Here is a 17826-nt window from a genome sequence, read left to right as displayed (position 1 = left end):
GTCCCAGCATTTCCCAGAACACACCAGGTCCCTTTGCACCGCAGGGTCTTTCCACTGGCTGTCCCTCTGCTTGGAATGCTCTTTCCTCAGTATCCACATGGCTCCCTTGCTCCCCTACTTCAGGTTTTTGCTCAAATGTCCCCTTCCCAAAGAAGCTTCCCTGGGCACCCCTCTGAGCACTGCACACTGCCCTCACACACTCCTGGTCCTCCTTGCCCTGTCTTTCTTCACAGCCATTACATCATCTGACATGTTTCACTCCTTTATTGTCCATCCAAAGGTCGCCTCCTGGAGGGTGTTGATTTTAGCTATGTGTTCACTGTTTTAACCCAGGTGCCCCAACCCACCCTGCTGGATGCAGAAATGCCTGGAGGGCAGGTCGCTGCAGGAATGAAGACACACAATCAGGCCTCACTTAAGCGTGGGAGGCTCCGGGAAATGTGTCATTAGGGGGTTTTGTTGTGCAAACATCAGAGTGTACTTCCCACTAAGATGGCTGACATCATTAGGCCATAATGACAATCTTAGTGGATCACTGTGGTGTATGCACTCCATTACCAAAATGTTGCCTAAATCCCAGAGGCTCAAGAGGCCAAGGCAGGAGGATTGCAAGTTTGAGGCCAGTCTCAGCAACTTAGAAAGACCCTGTCTCAAAATAAAATAAAGGGCTGGGACATAGCTTGGTGGGTGGTAAGGTGCTTGCCTAGCTTGCACAGGCTCTAGGTTCCATACCCACTGCAAAAAAAAAAGTTGGGGGGGATGGGGGGGAGTAATGTGGTGAATTTCTTAACTTACTTTTGGCCCCCAAAGGGCTGGACAGTTTCATATGGCTGGTAGAATAAAAAGGTAGTTAAATGGGGAGCCACGGTTAAAACTGTGTGGGGAGCTGGGCAAAGTGGCACATGCCTAGCAGCTCAGGAGGCTGAGGCACGATGGCAAATCCAAGGTCAGTCTCAGCAATTTACCCAGGGCAAGCAACTTAGCAAGACGCTGTCTCAAAAAAAAAAAAGGCGGGGGTGGGGTGGGGGCTGGGGGTTGGGGGTGGGGTGGCTGTGTCCCTGGGTTCAAAACAAGCAAAAACACTGTATTGAGGTTAACTAGACTGGACCAGTCAAGACGTGACACCCTAGCCAAGGCAGGTCAGATGAAATGGAGCAAAGATCTGGAAGAACATCCAGGTAGAGGGATCAGCTAGTGCAAAGATCCTGAGGCAGGAGTGAACTTTGGCTAACAAACAAAAGGAAAGGCAGTGTTTGTGCCAGATGGAGAACAAGTGGAAAGGGGTTGGTGTGGATTTATAAGAACCCATGCAGGTCAGGTGCCTGGCACGAACAGAGGGGAGTGACTCGTTCCTTCAGAGGCTGCCTTGCTGTGGAATTTCCAGCTGTTCCTTGCATTCTGTGGGTCTGTTTCCGGCCATCTGTGAAATGGGGGTAGGCCTCTTAGGTTCCCTTTGTTCCAGGACCCCAAGCAGTCCTCACATCCACCCTGAGGAAGGTGCTACTGCTGAGTCCCTAATGGGTGAGGAAATAGAGGCCCCAAATGGTTGACTCAGTATCCCAAGGGTGCAGCCTCCACATGGGAACATGGCACTGACCCCAGAGCCTTGTTCTTCATTCCCATCCTCTACTGCTGTCCCCAGAACCACACAGGGCCTGCAGCGCACAGGTTATGCTTTGGCGTCAAATCCTGCCATGCCACTGACACGCTGAGGCATCTTGGGTTAGTCACTCGCATCCCGAGTCCGTTGAACCATCGGTACGACCTAACCCAACAAACTACACCACGCCTGGCTGACCGGGAGTGAGCCGTGAATCCGGAACCACTGCCGCCTTTCTGCCTGCGGGTGGGGGTGGGTTTGGTATAGAGGCGCGGGGTTCGAGTGCAGCGGTCCAGTGCTCTTCCCATTCCCTTCTGGCCTCGCGGCCTCCTCGGTCTGCCCCCACACATATCTTTTTTTTCCGGGCTGAAAAGAGGTCGTGGTCCCTTTAAGGCCCGCCCCTCCCTCCCCCAAAACTTCCCAGTGTCTGCTCTCTTTTGGATCCCGGACGGCCGGCCAGGCTCGCCGCCGAGCTGGTAGGGGACCGGGGCGCGGGGTCAGGGAGGGGCGCGGGGACACTGGCGAGAGGCGCCACCCGCCGCCGGCCGCGCGGAGGGCTGGGGGTGGGGCGGCGGCCGCGAGCGTGGGGTGCAGACGGCGCGGGCGCCGGGTCGCCGCAGTGGGCGCGCGCAGCGGGGAGAACGGCCTGCGGCGTGCGGCGCCCCGACCGGTTCGGCGGCGTTCAGTCGGCGCACGCCGGCGCGAGGGGCGTCCGGGCCGGGCGCGGGGGCGGGGAGGGGAGGGGCCGGGGTCCTCCCTTCCCCCACCGCATTCCTCTGACGTCTGGCCGGCGACCCCGCCCTCCGCCGCGTCACGTGGCCCAGAACCGGCGTCGCCCTCTGTCTCTGTCCTGCGGGGTTTTTGTGATCTTCCGGTTGCGAGTTGGGAGTTGATTTTAGGGTCTCGTCAGACACTTTCCCGCAAAACTTTGGTTCCCCCAAGCCGGCACTGCTCATTCTTTCGGTGCCCTTGACCCCGTTTCAAACTTAGTTTCCACGAGGACGCTTTCTGTGGGAACCCCTACACCCGGGTGGAGAGGTTCCGGAGCACCTTTGGGCCTGCCCTCCGCCTCTCCCACGACCTCTAAACTCGTTTGATTGCTTCTCATTCTTTTCTTTTCATTATTATTTTTAATTTTGGGTGATGGGGATGGAACCCAGGTCCTCCAGCAGGCGAAGTGAACGCCCTACCGCTGAGCCACATCCCTAGCCTCTGTGGTGTCCCGCGGGAGGCAGCCCCGTAAGGGGCCAGCCCTCCGTGCGGGACCTTGGGCGGGTCCCTGGCCCGCCCCCCGCCCGCTGTAACTGGGGCGCCCCGCCCCCGAGCTCGGATCTTTGGACTTAGCTGGAAGCTCTGAGGGTACCGCTCCCCTGGGACTCTCCAGGGCTGTCATGTGAATGCCAGAGGCTTGAGTTATCAGAAGGCAAATCCCGGCGATCTGGGCTGGCAGGGAACCTGTGAACTGAGGCTGCACGGACAAGGGGAACTAACCCTTAGCTTCTACTGGAGGGAGAGTGGGAAAAGTATTCTGGGGAGAGGGGCCCACACGGGCAAAGATGGAGAGGTGTGGGAAAGATTCTTCCCCTTCTCCGAACTGAAAGGAGTTATTGTGGCCGAATTTAGAGGTGGAGTAGCGAAATGACTGGCGAACTGACAGGGTGAGAACAAAGTTTGAAAAAAAAAAAAAAAACCCTCCGGCCCTGGATAGGTTAGCGATGGACAGATACAAGCTAAAGATGGTAATAGAGATAACCCGGGAATTGCCCTCTATGTTGGTCTAGACTTCCGGAGCGGTAAACATCAGGCACTCAAAAAATACTCCAGGTACTCCCGAGATCGCTTCCTTGACGGGTCACCCCGCCTCTGGGAGGCCCCTAAAAGCACATTAGCGCATGCGTCCTTGCTCCCATCCGTTCCTAAACTGCGCCAAAGAGCGCCTACGGCTCCCCTTTTTCACCCAATCAGAGACCATCAGTAGTCCTACCATCTAGCGAGAGGGTATTCTTTCCACTCTCCATTGACCAATTGGGTGGTGACAGAAAAGATGGGCATCTGCAGTAACCACTGCAGTGAGGCAAAAATGAAGGCCTTCCTCGTTTCCTTGCAGAGTGGCCAAGGAAGGTAGTCGTGACTGGGGAGACTGAACTTTCAGTTTGACGGATTATCGACAGAGCCAATGAAAGTGGGAAGGAGGCGGAACTTCTCCTGAGATTTGGAGAGTCGCTCCTATTAGGCGCTCTTAGTGAGGCCGGGCAATGCCAGAAATCTGACCTATCAAGTTGGAGTTTATTTTAAGGCGGCGGGATTGGAGAAATGACTGGCAGAAAGCCCTCGCCTATAAGGAGTGTTTCAGACAAACGAGGGTGGGCCCTCTTGCAGAATGGCGTGAGCAGCGTCCAATAATCGTGCAAGGCGTGCAGAAGCTTCCCCTCCCCCCGCGGCGGGGCCAGTGGCTCCCCCTATCGGGTGGGGGCGGCGGGTGACGGGCGGGTCCCTCCCCCAATGAGAGGCGGGGGGAGGCGGGTTCTGCGCCGCCATGTCGCGGAGGCTGCTGCCCCGGGCGGAGAAGCGGCGTCGGCGGCTGGAGCAGAGGCAGCAGCCGGACGAGCAGCTGAGGCGGTCGGGAGCGATGGTGAAGATGGCGGCGGCGGGCGGCGGAGGCGGCGGTGGCCGCTACTACGGCGGCGGCAGTGAGGGCGGCCGGGCTCCGAAACGGCTGAAGACTGACAACGCCGGCGACCAGCACGGAGGCGGTGGCGGCGGCGGTGGAGGAGCCGGGGCGGCGGGAGGCGGCGGTGGGGTGAGACTAGGGCTTTAGACTCTGGGAAGGGAGGGAAATTTTCGTACTTTGAGGGTATTTATTTTGGGGTGCCCCTCTGCGCAGGCGCCCAGGCCCTCGCGCCGCTGACGGGAGTGGGGGAGGGGCAGGCGTTGGGCAAACGGCGGGGTTTGCGCGAGGACAGGCGCTTGCGCGTGCGCGCAATCCTGAGCGGGGGTTGAGGAGGTGGAGGAAGCTGCTCGCGTTGCGGGCCGCGTACTGCGCAGGCGCCGCGGGCTTGCGTGTGGGGGTCGGGCACGCGGCCGGGCCGTTTCCCCCCCTCCTTTTATCATTTGCTTCTTTGGCCCGGTGCGCAGGCGCGCTTCTCTTGCCTGGCCTCGTGGGCGGTGTGTGGGGGGGGCACCTGGTGAGCGGGAACGGGTGGGCGGCGGCCTGGCGGAGTGGGGAATTCCGGCCGCTGGCTGTTTGATCCCAGCGGCGTCAGGCCGTGACTCCAGACGGATATTGATTTATTGGAAAATATAACCCCGACACAGACTATTTTCCCCATGTTTGTGGGCGTTGAGAATGGGAAGATTTGGGAAAGACAGTTTTAGCCGCCCGGGAATTGAGCCAAACGTTGGAACCATGACAAGTTTGCTTACAATTTCAGTTTCCTGGAGTTTGATAAGTCAAAATATTCCCTGGTCGTGTGGCCACGGAAAAGGGATGCAGCCTCGTAAATCTCCCATACCGAAAAGACCACCAGTCGTCCCTGTGGGCTGGGGCCCAGCCCCATTCGCTATAAAGTTATTAAACAGCTTCTATTTAATCTTCTCGGCTTTATTTCACACGCTTAAAAGACAACATAATTGAATCGCTGTCCCTCTGTGGCACTGGGACAGGTATGAGGATTCCCAGTTTACAGAGAGGAAACAAGCAAAAGGATGAGGGAAATTAATTCATATAGCTAGTAAGGGACAATTCTAGAATTAGAATTCAGGGCCAGTAGTCACTGGGAAGGGTGTGTCTCCTGTGGTTTGTGTGGTTGGTTCCTGAAATAGAATCCAGTTCTGTCCTTGTTCCATGGTCTTCTGCCCAGTGATTTCTCAGGCAGGAGTCTGGGCCCAGAGCCCAGGAGATCAAGATGGAGCAGAAAGTTACTTTGCTCCTGAGTCCCAGAGGCTTCTATCTCTGTATCTGGAAAGATACTTCCCCTGAGAAGGAACTCAGTGTGGGTTGGAGTTGCTCTTCTTTCTCGGTTTCCTCATCATGTTTTTCTTCAGTCAGGCTTAGGCAGTATTTCCCAAAGCAGGTTTTGGTGGGAGAGATTAAAGGCCTGAAGGAGTCAAAATTGTCCAATTGCAAGTTCAAGAGTATGTGCTATTTGGCCCTGACTGGTCTTGGGGATGACTGGTGGAGCACAGTCTGGCCTGCTGGGCGGTGAAGGTTTGCTCAGCCAGAGGAAGTACAAAGGTGGGGCACATGCAGACTACATCTTTGTTCAGTCCATAGCAAACAGCTGTTTAAGCCTTTCCTGCCAATTTGCTTTCTAAGCCACGATTCCTGTGTTTCCTTGATTGAGCAGAAGAGATGGGTCTTTGGAGGGATGTAAAATATGAGATTTTCTTGTCCTTTTTCCTGTTCTCAGAAGCTGTAGTCAGTGAGCAAGTGACTATCACTAAGGGTTATTCCTCAACTTGTCCAGAATCCTTTTGGGGTGATTGGGTTGAATTGCTGCCCCTCTTCTGCCCCATGCATTTTCCTTGGTGACATGTAACTTACTTATTTGACTGGATTTCCAACAGTACAGAGGCCCAGTGGACTGTTATCTTGGTTGTCTTGAAATGAGGTCTTGTTTCTCTTTCCATTCTCAGGAGAACTACGATGACCCCCACAAAACCCCTGCCTCCCCAGTTGTTCACATCAGGGGCCTGATTGACGGTGTGGTAGAAGCTGATCTTGTGGAGGCGTTGCAGGAGTTTGGACCCATCAGGTACTGGGCTCAAAGGCCAGGAGTCAGGTCTGAAAAGAAGTCAACTCCCTAATTTCCATTTGTGACATTGGTTTCTGGTTGGAAGTAGTGATTTTGCCATTCTGGTCCAAGGTTCTTTGGCTAGACCCTGTGCCATCTGGATCATGTTGTAGCAAGTTCCATATCCTTTATTTCTTTGTTTTCTGTCTCATAGTTTCTGGTCAGCATTGTTTTATTCAGCAAATTTTTGTTAACTATTTGGCACACATGATGTAGTGGGAATAAAAAAGGGAACACAATTATCCTCGATTCCTCTTCCCAGAAACTTGCCCATCCAGAGAGATTAACACTGTGATAGGGAAAACTCTGGGATATGTGGGAGGAACCTGACTCAGTCAGGTGAGGAGAGGTCGGAAGGAGGTCCCAGAGGAAGGGATGACTTAAAACTATACCTGTGGCATGGAGTATTGGATCATTTCAAAGAAAACTGAAAGATGTCCTCTTCATTTCCATGCCCCCATGATGACTGAGACCTGTGTTCTCTCTGCCAGCTATGTGGTGGTGATGCCTAAGAAGAGACAAGCACTGGTAGAATTTGAAGATGTGTTGGGGGCTTGCAATGCAGTGAACTACGCAGCCGACAACCAAATCTATATTGCTGGTCACCCTGCTTTTGTCAATTATTCTACCAGCCAGAAGATCTCTCGCCCTGGGGACTCAGATGACTCCCGGAGCGTTAACAGCGTGCTTCTCTTTACCATCTTGAACCCCATATATTCCATAACCACGGTGCGTGCAGCAGGCATTCCTGTGGGCTCCTCCCTTTTCCATCTCCCCAAGCCAGACTGACTTCCCAGGACTCCTCCACCTTGCTTCATTTTGCTTGTCTTTGCTTTTACAGGATGTTCTTTACACTATCTGTAATCCTTGTGGTCCTGTCCAGAGAATTGTCATTTTCCGGAAGAATGGAGTCCAGGCCATGGTGGAATATCCTTTACAGGGAAACAGGTGTACTTTCAGGTGGGGTTCTCACAGGACGTGGCTTAGGAACATTCTTTTGTCCAGCATGTGTATGCCTGCCAGGTACCAGATGCCTTTATAGAGTGCTTTGATGAGAGAGATAACCAGAAACCAGACTTAGGTTGTAACAGTGAAAAAAACCTTATGAGAACGAATGAACTGTGAGATAATGTGGGGGAAAGAGCGTAAAAGGCAACCTGGGCAGATCCCCAAGGAAGGCTGTCTTATTTCCATGAGGTGATAGGAACGGGTATTCCAGATAGAGGGGTAAATGACCTTCTCAAAGGTGATGAGGATTTAAAGAATGTGGAGTAGCTGCCAAGGGAAAGGGTTTTGTTAAAGATACTGGGAGGAGTTATTAAAGCATCCTGGACAGTGGCACGATGCTTGGGCAGGGTGCAGTGGGAAGCTGCTAATGGACTTCTCAGGTCAAGTTGTAATCTAATGTTTCTGAGATAGGGCAGCAGGAGAGATGGGTGGGAACTTGGCCTAGAGTGGGGGTGCTAAGGAGGTTGTTACCACCTCTGCTGCTTTCGGGGCAGGTGCAGATAGTGGGAGTACTCTGGGTAGTGGCCACTCCCCCATGGGCAGCATTCCAGTCCCATCTCCAGTTTTGACTTCTCACCTGAGGCTGTGAGCAGTTAGCTGACCATAGAGCCCACATGCACCACAGTCGGGCGCTGTCTTGAGCTCATCCTTGTTTGAGACAACCGGAAGCCGATTCCAAAGAGCTTCCATGTTGGGACCTTCCTTAATTTAACTCACATTTGACTCTGTGCAAAGTGCCCAACGGGCCAAGGCCTCGCTTAATGGGGCTGACATCTATTCTGGCTGTTGCACTCTGAAGATTGAATATGCAAAGGTAGGTTTGGAAAGTGACTGCTCCTTGTCAGCTTTTAGGTGAGGGTGGGTATGGCTGATCTCAATTTTGTCTTGTCCTTACAGCCTACACGCTTGAATGTGTTTAAGAATGATCAAGATACTTGGGACTACACAAACCCCAACCTCAGTGGACAAGGTAATCCTGACGGCCACTTTGTTCTAAACACACCTGCCTCGCCTTCACTCGACTAGTGCACTTCATAGACCCGGGCTCAGGGTTATGTAATGCCATTGGGCTCCCTATGGACATGGGAGGGCCTTGGGGTCAGTTCTTGGAAAAGACACCCCAGTGATAAGAGGGCGAATGAGGGACCTGCGCAGGTCCTGTTTGGGGCCCTCTGAAGAGCTGAGGGTGCAGAGTCAAGGCCCAGGCTTGGACCAGGTGGGAATCATGGCTTCACTGAGGATGAAGCCTGGCAAGGGACTTAGAAACCAGTAGCACCTCCCAGCTGGCTATTGCTGCTTTCCTTCTAGAGCCTGGTTAGGGTCACTGACTCTCACTCCCACTGGGCCAGGAATGGTCCTCTTGCTCTCTGCTGTTGAGAGGGTCTGGTTGTGGGGATGACAGATGGAGGAGGTGATGAGGGCTGCTGGACTTCGCAGCAGAACCTTTGAGCAAACTGACCTTGTGGAGGTCAGACATTCTGGATTGGACCAGGGCGGACACGCCACACCTCATTTGTATAGGGGACTCAACAACTCTGCAGGGGGCCCAAATGGACTACCCCCTAGTCTGCCAAGAATGGTAGGCGGGAGAGGTGGAGGATTGCCTTTGAAAAGCAGCGGCACCCCCTCTGAAAATCAGCAAGACCGTCCAAATCTTGGTCTGATTCGTCGAACTAGGCCATGGGCTGAGGGAGGAGGCTGGTTGCTGACATCGCAGAGGCGCTGGGAGCCAGAGGCCCCACTCCTAGGGAGGCCTGTTTTGCTCACCTTTGCAGCTGGGAAAGCAGTGGGCAGGGTGGGCTAGTCTCCCCAGGACCCTCACAATGGGCCCTGTGGGCCTGGCTGCTCCAAAGGTCAGAGGCAAATTGGTGACCAAGTGAATGTACCAGAGCGGGCAATGGCATTACATGACTGCTAACAGAAACATGGCAACCAACCATTTCTTCTCCAAGGAACATAAGTAGAAGATGTGCAGACCGGCAGGGGCTAGTGGCAGGGGCTGGCTGTGCATTGGTTTTGATGCCTCTCAGCTTTGGCCGCCCCAAGGCGGGGGCCCAAAAATCGAGGGCTGATGAGGTAACCTGGAGTGAGGGCGGTGCTTCGCCACCCCCTCAGGAACCATACTTCAGCGGCTCTGCCTCTGCACATTGCTCACCAACACACAGGGTAGAAAACCACTAGCTCTTCCTGGAGAGAACAGAACATGCAGCCTCCACCACGTCCCCAGAAACAGCCGCAGACTTGAGCTCACTACATCAAGAACACCACACCGCGCTCCAAGGAACAGCTACAAGCACAGAGACAGAGGCAGACAGAGACAAAGAGAGAAAGAAACGCAACATGGCAGCAGACACTGCTTTTTTATTAAACATTAAAAAAAAGTCAAAATCCAAGCAAACTTGAACCCAAGAATGTACACAGAAGTAGGAAACACAGAGAACAGAGCTCTCCCAGCCAGCCAGCGGTGCTCTTTTCGGAGAACGTTTCATAGACTGAAGTAGATTCCATGGGCCTCCAAGACAATAGGATCCTCTCTCCATTCCTCGCCATATGGGTTGCTTTTTTAAGTCCTTTGGTTTGGGGAGGGCCTTCTTTTTTTCTTTTCTGTTTTGATATTTTTATTTTTTCTGCAGTCATCGGCTGCCAACATAATCTGCACCAACTGGAGATCAGAAACAAACCAAAAAAAAAAAAGCTTAAACCACAACAACAAAAAAAAAAAAAAATCAAAAAACCAAAACAGACCTAAAACCAGACAGCCAAACAGCTCAGAGGCACACAGTTACCTGCTGGTGGGTAACCGGGCGTGCTCCCGAGGCCAAAAGTGCGGGCGTAGTGGGGCCACTGGCACACTTCATACCAGGAGACACGCACATGGAGCGCTACACAGCCAGAAGCACCGCACTGCAGCACACAATGTGAGGAGTGACAACACGGAGGGACACTACCCACTGCATACACCTTCATTTCCACTTTCTGATATCTTCCGAGGACAGAACATCTGTGAGCCAATTTTGATTTAATCAAAACATTGACTTTTAAGACAATTCTTAAAAAAATGTAGCGGATGTGTACCGTAACTTGTATTTATGACTGTAAAACCATGTGATGCAGGGTCGCAGTGTATGTTTGATGGGACGCCATCTTTCAGAACTGTGCTAACTCACTGTTGAAGCGTCCAATGGTAAGAGAAAATACAGATTTGTTTTTTGTGACAAATGGACATTGTACTCTGTACTTCTGCTGTAAGTAGCCCTTTTCCATCTTTGTAATGACTTGACTGTTAAAAAACAAAACCCGGGCCAGGTGGCAGAAAAGGGCATTGGTTTCGAGCCCTGGGTTTTGGAGTCTGCCAGACCCGGTTCAAATCCTGGCCCAGCCACTAACTTGCTTTGTGACATTGAGCCAAAGTGTCTTTTAACTGCTCAGTTAAAAGGTAACTACTCAGTTTTTTTTATCTGTAAAATGGGGCTAAAGCATTAGTACCTACCTCATAGGGTTGTTGTGAGGAATTCAAGAAGCTGTGATGTTTGTAAAGCGTTTAGCCCAGTGTCTGCCACTTAAGCACTAAATTAATGGCAGTGTTATGAACTGCAGCTGGGGTTGGGAGGTGACTCTGCGCCATTGTTGGGTCTGAGAATGTTAATGCCTTGTACATGACTGCTCACTTGATCTGATTCTGCTGTTGCCCTGCTCGTCAGCTCCTAGTCTGTCTTCTTGGGCTGGACTGGACCGGGAGGAGGGTGACTGGGCCCAGGGTTGAGAACAAAGGGACTAGAGAGCACAGAACTAGAGAATGGAATCTAGAGCCCCCAGATCTTGGGGGGGGGGGGGCACATTTTACCCTGTTTCTGCCCTTCCTGCATTATTTTATCTGCTCTTACCCTTTCCTCCCTTCATTGGGCATTACTTCCCAAAGTTGCTCTTGGCCCTTCCATCAGTTCCATAGTAGCTCACAGGTTCCCCAGGGGACCTAAGAGTTGGGCTTCCACTTGAGGCTGAGGCCGAGGCAGGGTAAGAGTGTGTAAGCACAGAACCTGGCCTCTTCCCTCAGAAAGGAAACCAGCCTCCTTGGTGTGGGCAGGGGGTGTGGGGTGGGGAGTAGGCCCCAGCTTCGAGGCCTGGGCTTCATGCTCACCCTGGGTTAGGACTTAGGAAGGGATCCCCAGCAGCCCTTGTAAGAAAAGGGTTTGCAGTGAAGCTCTTAGGAGCTAGGCAACTTTGAGATGAGCCTTTTTAGTCAGAAGGAAGAGGGACATTCCTTTTTTTGAGTTCCATTTGTAACTGTTTTTTCTGTCTGCAGGTGACCCTGGCAGTAACCCCAACAAACGCCAGAGGCAGCCCCCTCTCCTGGGAGATCACCCCGCAGAATATGGTGAGGGCAGGGGGTTCCCCTCCGTGGACTCCCGTGGCTCATGTGCCCCTGCCCGCCGCCCGCCGCGCAAATTCTCACCCGTCCTCCCTCTCTTTCCTTCCCACCCCCCAGGAGGGCCCCACGGTGGGTACCACAGCCATTACCATGATGAGGGCTACGGGCCCCCCCCACCTCACTACGAAGGGAGAAGGATGGGCCCACCAGTGGGGGGTCACCGTCGGGGCCCAAGCCGCTACGGCCCCCAGTATGGGCACCCCCCACCCCCTCCCCCACCACCCGAGTATGGCCCCCACGCCGACAGCCCTGTGCTCATGGTCTATGGCTTGGATCAATCTAAGATGAACTGTGATCGAGTCTTCAATGTCTTCTGCTTGTATGGCAATGTGGAGAAGGTGAGCTTTTGCTGCGACAGCTGCTTGCCTTGTCGACCCGGTGGGCCCAAGGAAGGCCCTGGGTCTCAGCTTGCCAGGCAGCGGAGGGGGAAGAGCCGAGCCAGTGGGGAACAGAGGGTGCCTCTGAAGTGGGTGACTCAGGTGGCTCAAGCAATCTGTTGCAGATGGCTTTTGTTTGATTCTCACTGAAGAGTGTTTCATTGTGGGTTTTGGTTATCATTTTTCTTGCAATTGCCAGTGTGAGTCCAGGATTTTATCACGTAAAAGTACTAGAACTTAACAGGATATAAATATGAAAGTTGGTAAGGTGTATAAAAATGTGCCTATTAGACCATTAGGTGAGAAATTCTTCTGGAAAACTTGAACTGTTGACAGTACTGGGCTTTTTTGTGCATTTCCTGTGGGACAGTTGGTCAGGACTGGACGTAGGCTGACTGTATGCCTGAGACCAAGTGCTTTTTGTTTGTTTACTTCAGACCCTTCTGGTCTTAGAAACCTTTTAAGTCTGTAGCCCCTGGCTTGCTCATTAGAGAGAGGAGTTAAGGTGGGCCTGGTGGGACATGCCTGTAATCCCAGCAGCTCAACAGGCTGAGGCAGGAGGATTCCGGGTTTCAGGCCAGCCTCAGCAACTGAGCAAGGCCTTGTCTCAAAATTCAAAGGGGCTCCCCAGCCCCCTTTATATATATAGCTCAGTAATAGAGGGCTCCTGGGCTCAATCCCTAGTACTACAAAAAAGAAAAAACAGTAGCGAGTTCATTTGTATGTGTTCATATGTGAAGTATTGTTAAAGGTGTGGTACAGGTAATAGTTTATTTAATTGTCACAAACCTTAATGGGACAGGAAAGGATGAAGGTTAAATTACTTTCCTGGGTTCACAGGACCTTGATGTGGAAGCAGTACTTGGCACTAAATAGCCTGACCTCAGTCTGTGCTGCTCTCTCATGCTGTTTCCCAGTGCAGGTACCACATTCAGGCCTGCCTTCGGGACTGGGGCTGCAGCTCAGTGGTAGAGCACTTGCCTAGCACCAGTGTTTGGTCCCTAGCACGGCAAAACAAAACATCCTTTACATCATGACCAGGGCAACATAGGCCCATGTAATAGAACTGACCCCCCACCCCCCCCCAAAAAAAAAAAAAGGAGGGGGGGGGGACTGTTGTTTCCTCGTTGTGCATACTGTCTTCTGTTGTGTTGCATGACCCACCCATGGGGCCTGCCCTACAGGTAGAACACTGCCCATACCCTGCTGCCTGGAGTGAGCATACTCAGAGGCCAGGGATGTTTTTCAGGTGGTCTGATTCCCCTCTTACAGTGAGAAAATGTAAGCCCAGGGCCACAGGAGGCATTACTGCTTCTGACTGACTTGATAGCTGGGCAGTAGTGCTGACTGCAGCTCCTCTTCTCAAAGGTGAAGTTCATGAAAAGCAAGCCGGGGGCCGCCATGGTGGAAATGGCTGATGGCTATGCTGTTGACCGAGCCATTACTCATCTCAACAACAACTTCATGTTCGGGCAGAAGATGAATGTCTGGTAGGTTCTGTCATGCCAGGCAAAGAGATGGTTGGAGAAGAACTGAGGAGAGATGGGCTGGGAGTGAGCCTAGCAGGCGCACAGTGAGACTTGGGCTGGAATGGGGTGTGGCAACTGTGTTCTCTGCCCATCTTCTGAGGCCTGCAGAAAGCAGGTCACCCTTGCCTCACCAGGGGAGCAATCCCCTGAGGCACTCCACACTGTCAGACAGGCACTGGGGCTCTGAGCCTCTGGCCGAGGCCACAGGGGAGGGCTTAGGGGATAACTTAGGATCTGACAAAGGCTCCCTTTTATCCCTCCAACAGTGTCTCCAAGCAGCCAGCCATTATGCCTGGTCAGTCGTACGGGCTGGAAGACGGGTCCTGCAGTTACAAAGACTTCAGTGAATCAAGAAACAACCGGTTCTCCACTCCAGAACAGGCAGCCAAGAACCGCATCCAGCACCCCAGTAATGTGCTGCACTTCTTCAACGCCCCCTTAGAGGTGACTGAGGAGAACTTCTTTGAGGTGAGTGCCATGGTGCTTCTCAGGCAGCTTGCCCTTCACTGCTGCCTTCTGAGTGGGCTACTCATTTTGTTTTTCAACAATTAAACCATTGAGTTTCTCTGCTGGCCTCTGGGTTGGGTACTGGAGACACAGCAGAGACTGGGACACATGGGGATCCCTGCTCACAGTCCAGACAGGAGAGAGTGGCACCAGGCTTGCAGCAACAGTTGAGTTTGCCTTGATCTGCATTTTTGGCAAGCTGGAGCCACTGCCCATTCGCTGGGAAAGTCTTCAGGGACCCATGATCAGAGTGCAGTCTTAAAATCATGCACTGTCTGGGCACCTCAGTGTCTGCGGAAGAGCCCAAAGGCAGGCTGGGAGAGTGTGGTCAGGGGAGTAGGACATCTGGCTGGAGGGGAGGAGGGCTAAGAGGCAGGGCTGCACGTTGGACCAGACTCCAGCCTCAGATGATTCCCTGCAGTTGAGCAAACACTTACGTCAATGCCCACATGGCTACTGAAGAGAGGAGATTTGAAAGCACATTTCGAGTCAGTCCTTGGCAGTGTTGATAATTTAAAGCTGTTGTTTTTAACTTTGTCACAGGGACACCTTAAGAGTATGTGATCAAAACTGGAAACGCTTTCTCCAGAAAAACTCAAGCACTCAGCCCTATGGGACCTGGTCTGCTTAAGTTCCCCTTGAGTTCCGCTTTGTGTTGTCCTTGTGTCCTGACTTCCTTCACCTTCTGTTTCTGTTGCAGATCTGCGACGAGCTGGGAGTGAAGCGGCCAACTTCTGTGAAAGTATTCTCAGGCAAAAGTGAGTCACGCTCCTGCCTTCCTCCACAGAGTCCTTGGCTGCTTGGCGCGCAGCTGCTTGGTTGCTGTCAGGTCTGCCAAAACCCCTCTGCTTTCTCCTTGCTTTCCATTCAGGTGAGCGCAGTTCCTCTGGACTGCTGGAGTGGGAATCCAAGAGTGATGCCTTGGAGACTTTGGGCTTCCTGAACCATTACCAGATGAAAAACCCAAGTGAGTATCTGTGTGTCCTGGAGTCATTCCCCTGGTAGCTTGGTACCTTGGCTGGCTTCAGGCCAGAGTTGTCCTTCCTGCCTTTGAGATAGGACCCATGAGATTTCCTTCCTGTTACTGACAGGCAACTAGGACCTGGTCGCCAGGAGAGCAGTCTGATGATGCTCCTCCTGGGAGGGCCAGCCTGGCTGCTTGCTGTCATCCACTGTCGGCTTGGGAGTTGTTCAGATTGCCCTCCAGCAAGCTGTCATTCTCTTTGCGCTAGAGACTAACACAGGCAATACCCCAAAAGGGGGCTTCATTATCCACCAAATCAAATTAGCTGTGCCAGGCCTACTGCTTAGAACAGCTAATGTGGTAGGAGTGGTCCCCCTCCATGGGAGTGAAGGAAGAGAAAGGAAAGGGCCTTGTGATTCGGCTCATTTTTTTGTTTTTTACATTTCATATCATGCAGTGACAAATGTAGACCCTCCGTAGTTAAACTGCAGAAGTAGGAGGTGGGTACTGGGTCAGGGAGCCTTCTGAGAGCCCAGCCAGACTTCTCTATCCTCTCCTTTGCAGATGGCCCATATCCTTACACTCTGAAGTTGTGCTTCTCCACCGCTCAGCATGCCTCCTAATTCGGGGCCCAGGAAGAGCCCCACCCGAGCAGGAAAACGTTTCTCTTTCCTTTATGCCGTTGGTTTTTGTTTTTTTTTGGTTTTTTTTTTTTTTTTTTTTTTTTGCAAAAGTTCTTGTATTCCTTTTTTTAATGCTAGGTTAGTAGAGGCTTAACCATAATGGAAATGCTGGAAGTCTGGAGGGGGAGGGGAGAGGGGAACTGATATCTCCCAAGATTAACCTTCACTTTTTAAAGATTATTGTACATGTGATTTTTTTTTTTTTTTTTTTTTTTTTTTCCTGTTCATACATTTGTGCTGCCCATGTACTCTTGGCACATTTCAATAAAATTGTTTGAAAAATAAACATAGCACTTGCTGGGATTCCAGGATGTGTTTGCTTTCCGCATTCCCACTCAGTCTTCGGAAGAGGTACAGGTAGGTCAGGACACAGCCCCAGGCCCTCAGGAAAGTCATGGTGGGCTTCAGATGGAAGGTGCAGGGAAATTTAAGAGAGTTTTGGAGGGGCTGGGGATCTAGCTCAGTTGGTAGAGAGCTTGTCTCACAAGCACAAGGCCCTGGGTTCAATCCCCAGCATTGGTGGGGAGAGTTATGGAGGGCCCTGCTCAAGCACTTAAGCTCATTCTAGTTGAGAGTCATTTTAAGAGTAAGCTGTGTTACAGCCCTGGACTTGGGGCAGGAGGGTCACTTGAGCTGCAAGTTAAAAGCAGTCTGGGCAATGTAGACACGTCCATCTCTGATAAATGGTGTTGAGATTTTTTTATTTATTTTTGGTCCTGGGGATTGAACCTAGGAGCACTTAACCACTGAGCTTCATCCCTAGCCCTTTTTATATTTATTTAGAGACAGCCTTACTAAGGGACTGAGGCTGGATTTGAACTTGTATCTTCCTGTCTCAGCCTCCTGAGCCACTGGGATTATAGGCATGAGCCACCGTGCCCTGCTGAGATTTCGTTTTTCAGTAGGTTAGGGCCAGGTAGTTCCAGAGGCCAAGGCAGGAGGATTGCAAGGTCAAAGCCAGCCTCAGCAACAGTGAAGCGCTAAGCAACTCGGTGAGATCCTGTGTCTAAATAAAATACAAAATAGGACTGGGGATATATGTGGCTCTGGCCTAGTGTTCCTGAGTTCAATTCCCAGTACCAAAAAAAAAAAAGGTTGGACATGTAGCTTGGTGGTAAAGCATCCCTGGGTTTAATTCCCAATACCAAAATAATAATAAATTCAAGCTTCAAGGGGTCCAAGAAAAGGGCCCTAAACCTTGGGAGTAAATGCCTTTTTAGGCTTTCATCCACAGCCCTGTTTATTTTTTGAGACATGGTCTCCAAAAACTTGTAATCCTATTTCAGCCTCCAGAGATCTGGCCTTACAGACAAGCTCCACCATGCCTGACATGTCTGCCTTTCCAGAAGGTGGGAAAACAACTCTAGAAAGAAAAGTGAAAGTTCTGCTGAGGTGATTTACTCAGTGGTGATAATTCCCACCCCTCCCTGGGAGTTGAACCCAGGGTGCTGCACCACTGAACTAGGACCCCGGCCCTTTTTTGATAGGGTCTCACTAAGTTGCGCTGGCTGCCTTTACTTTAAACCTTGGCCCAACCTGCTGAGGAACAGTATAGGTGTGTGCCACCCCCGCTTGTTGACAATTACTTTGTAATTTTTTTCTCAGGAAGTTTTCACCTCTGCGTTTTCGTAAAAAAAACCCTTTGTGCCGTTGTGTTCTGAACTGTATGTCATACACAGCAACCTTATCTACCCTGTTGAGTGTCACTGTGGGTGTGTCATAATTTACTTGTCCTGGTCCTGAGAGTAATTTCCAGGTCTGTTTTGCCACTGCAAACATTACTGCAGTGTATCGTCTTTATACAAGTATCTTGGCCAACTTCTCCGATACTAATCTGAAAGTAAATTGCTAGCAGTGGAATTATGTGGATTAAAGGATATGAGCAATTGCAGCAGATGGACACACTCTGGATCACTTGGAGATGTGAACCCAAGAT

The 17826-nt window shown here is 51.8% G+C and overlaps 1 protein-coding gene across 3 annotated transcripts; it reads left to right on the top strand.

Moving 5' to 3' along the window:
• Nucleotides 1-1987: 1987 nt before the first annotated feature.
• On the top strand, nt 1988-16193 carry HNRNPL (heterogeneous nuclear ribonucleoprotein L). Of its 3 annotated transcripts, XM_079117677.1 has the most exons (13): nt 4117-4400; nt 6236-6354; nt 6885-7122; nt 7235-7322; nt 8121-8215; nt 8299-8371; nt 11705-11776; nt 11888-12168; nt 13576-13697; nt 14003-14204; nt 14944-15001; nt 15115-15210; nt 15772-16193. In XM_079117677.1, exons 1-13 carry the CDS (start codon nt 4137-4139, stop codon nt 15828-15830), a joined length of 1767 nt encoding a protein of 588 aa, XP_078973803.1. In that variant the 5' UTR covers nt 4117-4136; the 3' UTR covers nt 15831-16193. The 3 variants fall into 3 exon arrangements, with proteins under 3 accessions (XP_078973804.1, XP_078973802.1, XP_078973803.1); XM_079117678.1 differs by lacking the exon at nt 4117-4400 and adding an exon at nt 1988-2076 and having other exon boundaries at nt 11705-12168; XM_079117676.1 differs by having other exon boundaries at nt 4114-4400; nt 11705-12168.
• The last annotated feature ends 1633 nt before the right edge of the window (nt 16194-17826 follow it).

This window comes from Sciurus vulgaris (assembly GCF_902686455.1).
Source record: "Sciurus vulgaris genome assembly, chromosome: 17".
Classification (NCBI taxonomy): domain Eukaryota; kingdom Metazoa; phylum Chordata; class Mammalia; order Rodentia; family Sciuridae; genus Sciurus; species Sciurus vulgaris.
The sequence above is the reverse complement of the archived record's forward strand: the minus strand, read 5'-3'. Positions and strand labels throughout refer to the sequence as shown.

Excerpts from the sequence above, each read along its gene's own strand:
- HNRNPL (XM_079117676.1), top strand. The coding sequence starts at position 4,137 with ATGTCGCGGAGGCTGCTGCCCCGGGCGGAGAAGCGGCGTCGGCGGCTG. Across the intron at positions 4,401-6,235 it reads CGGCGGGAGGCGGCGGTGGG|GAGAACTACGATGACCCCCA; the intron begins GTGAGACTAGGG and ends TTCCATTCTCAG. Across the intron at positions 15,211-15,771 it reads TTACCAGATGAAAAACCCAA|ATGGCCCATATCCTTACACT; the intron begins GTGAGTATCTGT and ends TCTCCTTTGCAG.